Genomic DNA, 7115 nt, shown 5'->3' with positions numbered 1-7115 from the left:
TTGGTGAATTCTGACCTTGATTCTGAGGACACTGCCTCAACATATGTCCAGGCTTTCCACACTTAAAACATACGCCTCTTCCTGCTAGGCATTCTCCAGCATGATTCTTTTTGCACTTTGGACATACCTGAATCTGAGAATTCATCTGTCCTATATTCTTCCTTCCTCTGTTGTTAGCAAAGTTATTCCCTGAGTTTTGTTCCTGTGAAAACCTCCCTTTGTTGTTGTCATCGTTCTTTCTCCGACTTGAAACTCTGTCTTTCTCTCTTCCCTCCTCAGCTTCCTTCATGCTTGCTTCAATGTCTTTGTACCTATTTATTAATGATGAAAAATTCCGGATTTGGTGTCCTATTATCATACTTTTTAATTCAGGTTTTAGTCCAGATTCAAATTTAATCGTTAACCATTCTTCATTATGCTGATTCTGTACATAATTAGAATATCTGGATAATTCTTCAAATTTTGCCACATATTCTCCAACAGTCATGTTTCCTTGTTTCAGTTCAAGGAATTCTATTTCTTTTCTGTTTCTTACACTCTGAGGAAAGTATTTTTCTAAAAAGGCATCTTTAAAGATTGTCCACGTAATCTCTGTTTCTTGGCTTTGGTAATATCTTTTGGTATTTGTCCACCAATGTTCTGCTTCTCCAATCAACAAGTATGTGGCAAAGCTTACACGATGAGTATTAGGACAGTCCATTACTAAGAATATTTTCTCAAGTTCTTTCACCCATTCCATGGCTACCTCAGGGTTATAATCTCCACGAAAAGTAGAAGGTTTATGCTTACGGAATTCAGTGAGTCCTTTATAATCAGAATTAAGTCCTCCTTGAGTATTTGCAATTGTAGGTCCATTTTCACTTTCAGAATTATGGTTGTGATTTCTGGTTGCACGATCCTCCCTCAGTTCCTGGATAATTTGCTGATTAGTTACAGTTTGTTCTCTAAGACCTTCTGCCACTCGAGTAACCGCATCTGTTACTAGGTTAACTTCTGGTTCAGAAGTTGAAGAAGATACTTGCCTTGTACCTGCCATAGATCTACATATATTGTTTTATGATAGTAAGTTGATCAGGCTCATTAAAATAACTCAAAATATGCATGATCTATGACAAAATGCCAGGCAACTATAATAGTTTAGGTCTTTTATTTATCTGAATCGCTGCTCTGATACCATAAAATGTAACAACCTCAGATTTTTCCAGTATAAAGAATATGGTATAATTTTTTTTTAAACTATAATAATTAAATAGAGTATATAAAAATAAATCTAAAAAAATTTAACTAAAAATGCTAACATCCTTCATTTATTACACATGGATGTAAGTTAGTACAAATATATTACATCCTAAATATTTTACAACGGTTCCACACATATATATTACATTCCTACTACATCAAGTTACACTGTTTATTCCTTACATACTTCTCAGACTAATCTAGCTATAGGTATAGGACTCCACACTGTCTGCATGGAATATAGTTGCCGCTCCTTGGTTTCCAACTGTTATGTAAAATTCCCAACGATCGTCATAAAAATAAACATTCACAGTCCATCCTTCTCCAGAAAAAGACAAGTTAGGCATGATGATTTTCTGGAAAGGTTAGCACAAAATAAAACAATGTGAGATAATTCTCAGTAATATTGAGATTTTTGAACTATAACCATTTCCAGCCGTGATAACGGAAAATATTAATCTCTCAAGTAATTCTCATAAATTGGAATAATATCACAAATATTAATATGCAATCTCGTAATATTTATCTGTAGCTAATTTAATTCCCAATTTTGTGGGTTTCCTGCATGTGAAAGGTTATAATATGGCGGAGCTCAAGCCATGATAAGGCATCCCTTACCCTCAAACCTTTTGATCCCAAACTTTGTGGGTCACATCACAGCAGTATTATTAAGATAAAATTTACACATTCTTTTAATATTCAATTGGTATCAAAATAAAAATTCAAAATCTGAAAGAATCATATTAACATAACAAGCATAACAAAATTAAAAGAAGGATTAAGGTAAAATTTATAGATAAAAAACATTACTAAAGAAGAGAAGAAATTAAGAGAACATTTTGGCATAACAACAACATATAACTTTCTATATATATATATATATATATATATATATATATATATATATGATTGAAGAGAAGAAAGTAGAGAGAAGATTTTACTCTCTCAATATTACCTTTTACTTATTTCTACGTCTCTCTTTTTTTTTTCTCCGTAACAAAGCAACGAAATTTACTGTGATTGCTTGATCCCTTCACCGTAACAAAGTAACGAAATTTACTCTTGATTGCTTGAAAATGACCACTGAATGGTGCTGTTGTTATCAATTTATATAGATGCAATATGATGACTCACCACTTCTTTCTTTCTTTTTACGTTTTTTTTTTTTTTTTTTTACATCATTACTCATACCTCATTGGTATTACATCATTTCACTTAGGATGTGGCTTTGGAGGGGTGACCCACGTGACCCCTTCCTTCCATGTATATATATATATATATATATTTTTTTTATTACATTAATTTATTTATAATATTCATTTAATTAAAATAGTTATAATATTGTTATTATTAAAAATTTAGAATATTTAAAAAATATTTAATTAGAATTTTAATGTAATAATAAATTTTAAGAAATTAATTTAATATATATATATTTTATTAAAATTTATTCTTTTATTTAATTATTTTATTTACCATATGTTATTTAATTTTTATAAGTAAATAGTATTCATCATAAGGCTTATCATATATTACATTCAATGTTGCCCATAAAATTTTATGTAGTAACACATGTAACATAAATGAAATTTATTTCTTTACTTATTTATTAATAATACTAATTTATTTATTTATAGAAAATATAATAATGATAATAATAATTTATTTATATCATATATATATATATATATATATATATATATATATTCTATATTATTACTTTGACTATTATTATTTTTTATTTGGTTATTATAATTTGGATACCCGAGCCAAAAAATTATGACCTTCCAAAGTTTTACGGTTAAACTGTTAACTTTTGTTCCACGTGTCAACACCAGACGAGTCACGTCTAATTTAGGCGTGAATGCCTCGTGGGTTACGTCCAACTTAAGCGTGAGTGGTCACATCCAATATGGGCGTGACGTCCTGCAAAAAATCTGTAAATAATATGAAAACAACTATATATTAGTAATTATTTATTTAAATTACAATAAATTAACTTTTTTGCCAACCATTTCATAATAATCTTTGGATATAGGTAATGTTATTTATAAGTTAATGGGAAAATATTTTCTCATGTTGTTGGAGACATATTATCTTATGTCATATAGATAAATATGTGGGACCCATCTTTTATAAAATAAAATAAAACTAAAGGAACCCACATGTTTATTTCTATGACGTGAGACAAAATGTCTTTAACAACATAAAATTAATAAGTTCCTAAAGTTAATATTTATACACTATTTTTATACTTTGCTTTTATTAAGAAAATAAAGATAGAGATATTACATAATGAGATTAATAAATCCCTAAGTTAATATTTATACACTATGTTTATACTTTGCTTTTATTAAGAAAATAAAGATAGAGACATTACATAATGAGATTAATAAATCTCCAACAACATGTATCAGAATCATGTCTCGGGTTCAATCCTCGTCTCCTTCCATTTTTTTTATGAAATTTTTTAGCATAGATAAGCTGGACTTGATGCATCATCTACCTTTCAAGCCTAATGGGCTATCTTGTGAAGGGACATATTAGAGATATATAAAACTATTAATGTAGTCTATGTGATCAAGTGGTCACAAGTTCAATCCTCACCGCCCCATCTAATTAATTCCACATTGTGGAGTTTTTTTTTTTTTTTTTTGTAAATCATTGTGGAGTTTTTTAGAATATATAGATAAGTATGTGCATTATAAAAATCTTTAATGATTTAAATTATTCTCTAACATTGTTTTTATTTTGTTATGAGTTTAATATTTGCAAGAAATAAAATTATCTATCACTAAGCACGTGGATTAAGGTTATTTCAATTTAACTGTAGTCTCCAAAGACATATCGGTAGGAAATTTTTTACCGATCTCTTGCCCGGCTTGAATACAGATTAATTGGCACCCATTGAGTACAAGTATTAGAAGATGGGTTACAAACTTTTTGATTACAATCCATTGTATACTCTTAGAAGTATAGTGTAATTTGTAAAAAAAAATTTGTAAACGAAAGATTTATAACAAAAAGGAAAAAAAAGGAGTCAATGTCTCCTTTAGCATTATATAACTGCATTGGTTCTTCCTTTTTTCCTCTGCCTTTCTTTTCTGATCACATAAACAAACTAGTTGATCATGGTCATGGATTCTCTTCTCTCCATGCTCTTGTTTCTTTTCACATTCTTCTCCTTCAACCCTTTCTCCTCTTTTGCTTCACAACCCTCTTACAATGATCACTGTGCTTCTATCATCCCACATTCAACTCCAACCACTAATCTCAGGCTCAACCCTTTTCCCCTTGGTAACCATCACACAGGTTACTATATCGGAGGTGATAGTATCATTGATGTTGCTGCTTCCATGAACACATTTTCCTTTTACCTCCCACTAAGGAACATACATGCAACTCAGGTCCATGGTATTTTCAAAATTGAAGCCACTTTGTCATTTACAAGCACCAACACATTCAGCTATGGTGACAGTTCATATTATAGGCGTCAAAGTCATTACCTTAGAGGTTATTTAACCTTCAAGCTTGATGGGTTCTGGTCTGAGTCTTCAGGGAAGGTTTGCATGGTTGGTAAAGGCAGTGGTTATTCCAAAACAGGTGACTCTCTTAATCTGGATGTTGTCTTTAAGCTTAATAATGTCTTCAATGTAAGTAATATTAGTAGCTTGGTTAGTGGAACCTTAGAGAGCTTGAGTTCTGAAAAGGATGAGAATTACTTTGAATCCATTTCTGTGTTGATGTTTCCAAAAGCAAATTACACTTATACCTTGGATTCCATTGCTGACAATGAGTTCTCTTCTGGGGTTGATGCTGAAGGGGGTTTATCTTTAGATTTCAATTCTTTAAGTTTTTGCAAATATCCCCTTTCTATGGGGATTGGAAGACTCCAGTTAGAGTACTCTCATGAGTGCAATTCTTCTAAGAATTGCACACCTATTAGTGGGAGTTCTGATCAACCGCCATCTCTAGTGTCTTTGAAAGGCATTGAATGTTCTCTTATTAAGAACAGGTTGCGGGTTTTGGTGGAATTTTCAAATGTTAGTTACTATTGGACTAACCAAAGTTTCAATACCAAAACTATGTTAGTAGGGGAAGGATGGTGGGATGAGAAGAGAAACATATTGTGTGTAGTTGCTTGCCATATCATGGATATGGCATCATCCTTGGCTGGTACTCAAGTGGGTGATTGCTCAGTAAGATTGAGATTGAGATTCCCCTCAATTTGGTCAATCAAAAACACTAGTGGCATAGTGGGACAAATTTGGAGCAACAAGACTGCAAAGGATCCAGGCTATTTCAAGATGATAACATTTAGAAATGATGAGGATCATAGGGTTGGAGGTCAAGGCTTAAAATATGAGTATAGCCAGCTAGACAAAGTTAACCAATCATGCTCAACACACAAGCTTGTTGAGAACCAGGGGAAAAGATATCCTGATGCCTATTCTGATGACATGAGATTTGATTTGACAGTAAGAGAGTCCAACAAGAGATTGGCCTGGGGTTATTCTTTTCCCTTATCTGTTGATGATCAGTTCCTAATTACATCTTCTGATTTTATGTCAAGCCCCTCAATGGAAGTTCCTCCTGAAATCAACAGCAGCAATAGTAGCTTGTTTAACATTAGCTACAAGATAAGCATCTCAGTGATGTCTTATTCAACGCTTGACAGGAATTCCCTCTTCAACAAGTCTTATTCAGTAAAGATTTCTGCAGAAGGAGTTTATGATGCTGGAGCAGGTACCTTGTGCATGGTAGGTTGCCGTGACCTTCTCTCAAACACTGGCATACCAACAGCTCATTCTGTGGACTGTGAGATTCTGGTGAAGTTTCAGTTCCCATCATTAGATACAAAGGATGGGAGATACATCAAGGGAAGTATTGAAAGCACACGCCAAAAATCTGATCCTCTGTACTTCAAAGGTTTAGACCTATCTGCGGTTGCATATTACAGAGAAGCAGCAAGCAAAAATATTTGGAGAATGGATATGGAGGTCATCATGGCTCTGATATCTACCACTCTAGCATGTGTTTTTGTGGGATTGCAACTCTACCATGTGAAGAGACAACCTAATGTGCTTCCCTTCATCTCACTTATCATGATGTCAGTTCTTACTTTGGGTTACATGATACCCCTTGTTCTGAACTTTGAAGCTCTTCTCACTCAAAATCCCAACAACAAAAACTTTGTACTTGGAAATGTTAGTTGGCTTGAAGTTAATGAAATAAGTGTAAGGCTTATCACCATGGTAGCTTTCTTGTTGCAATTCCGTCTCCTGCATCTAACTTGGTCATCAAGAAAGACTGATGAAAGCAAGAAAGGCCTCTGGATTGCTGAGAGGAAGGTTGCCTATGTTACTTTACCCTTGTATGCAGCTGGTTTATTGATTGCATTGCTGTTGAAGTTGAAGAAAGATGGAGATAAGGTTCCTATGTTTACCCGAGTGTACCAGCACCCTTCATCTTGGGAGAACTACAAATCTTTTGGTGGTTTGGTATTGGACAGTTTTCTGTTGCCACAAATCATTCTAAACCTGTTTACAAATATGAGGGAGAATGTTCTTTCATGTTCATTTTACTTTGGAACTACTTTTGTGAGACTGTTGCCACATGCCTATGATCTTTACAGGACACATAATTATGCTCTCCAGGATAATGGGTCATACTTCTATGCTGATCCAAGTGCAGATTTTTACTCCACTGCTTGGGATATTGTCATTCCTTTGGGAGGTATCCTATTTGCTATCATTATCTACTTGCAGCAACATTTTGGTGCTCATTATATTCTGCCTCATAGGTTCAAAGGGTCAAAGGTATATGAAAAGGTGCCAGTGGTGACTGAATCAGAAGTAGAGACAACCAACATGTAA

At 33.2% G+C, this 7115-nt stretch overlaps 1 protein-coding gene across 1 annotated transcript; it reads left to right on the top strand.

The window, feature by feature from the left end:
* Positions 1–4370: 4370 nt before the first annotated feature.
* Positions 4371–7115, top strand: LOC133310940 (uncharacterized). The gene has a single exon (XM_061511933.1). The coding sequence runs from the start codon at positions 4371–4373 to the stop codon at positions 7113–7115; it is 2745 nt and encodes a 914-aa protein (XP_061367917.1).

Source organism: Gastrolobium bilobum, unplaced genomic scaffold (genome assembly GCF_033153095.1).
Source record: "Gastrolobium bilobum isolate Gb01-03AN ecotype WA unplaced genomic scaffold, APGP_CSIRO_Gbil_v1 utg803, whole genome shotgun sequence".
Lineage (NCBI taxonomy): Eukaryota > Viridiplantae > Streptophyta > Magnoliopsida > Fabales > Fabaceae > Gastrolobium > Gastrolobium bilobum.
This window is presented reverse-complemented; position numbering and strand designations above follow the sequence as displayed.

Excerpts from the sequence above, each read along its gene's own strand:
- LOC133310940 (XM_061511933.1), top strand. The coding sequence starts at position 4,371 with ATGGTCATGGATTCTCTTCTCTCCATGCTCTTGTTTCTTTTCACATTC.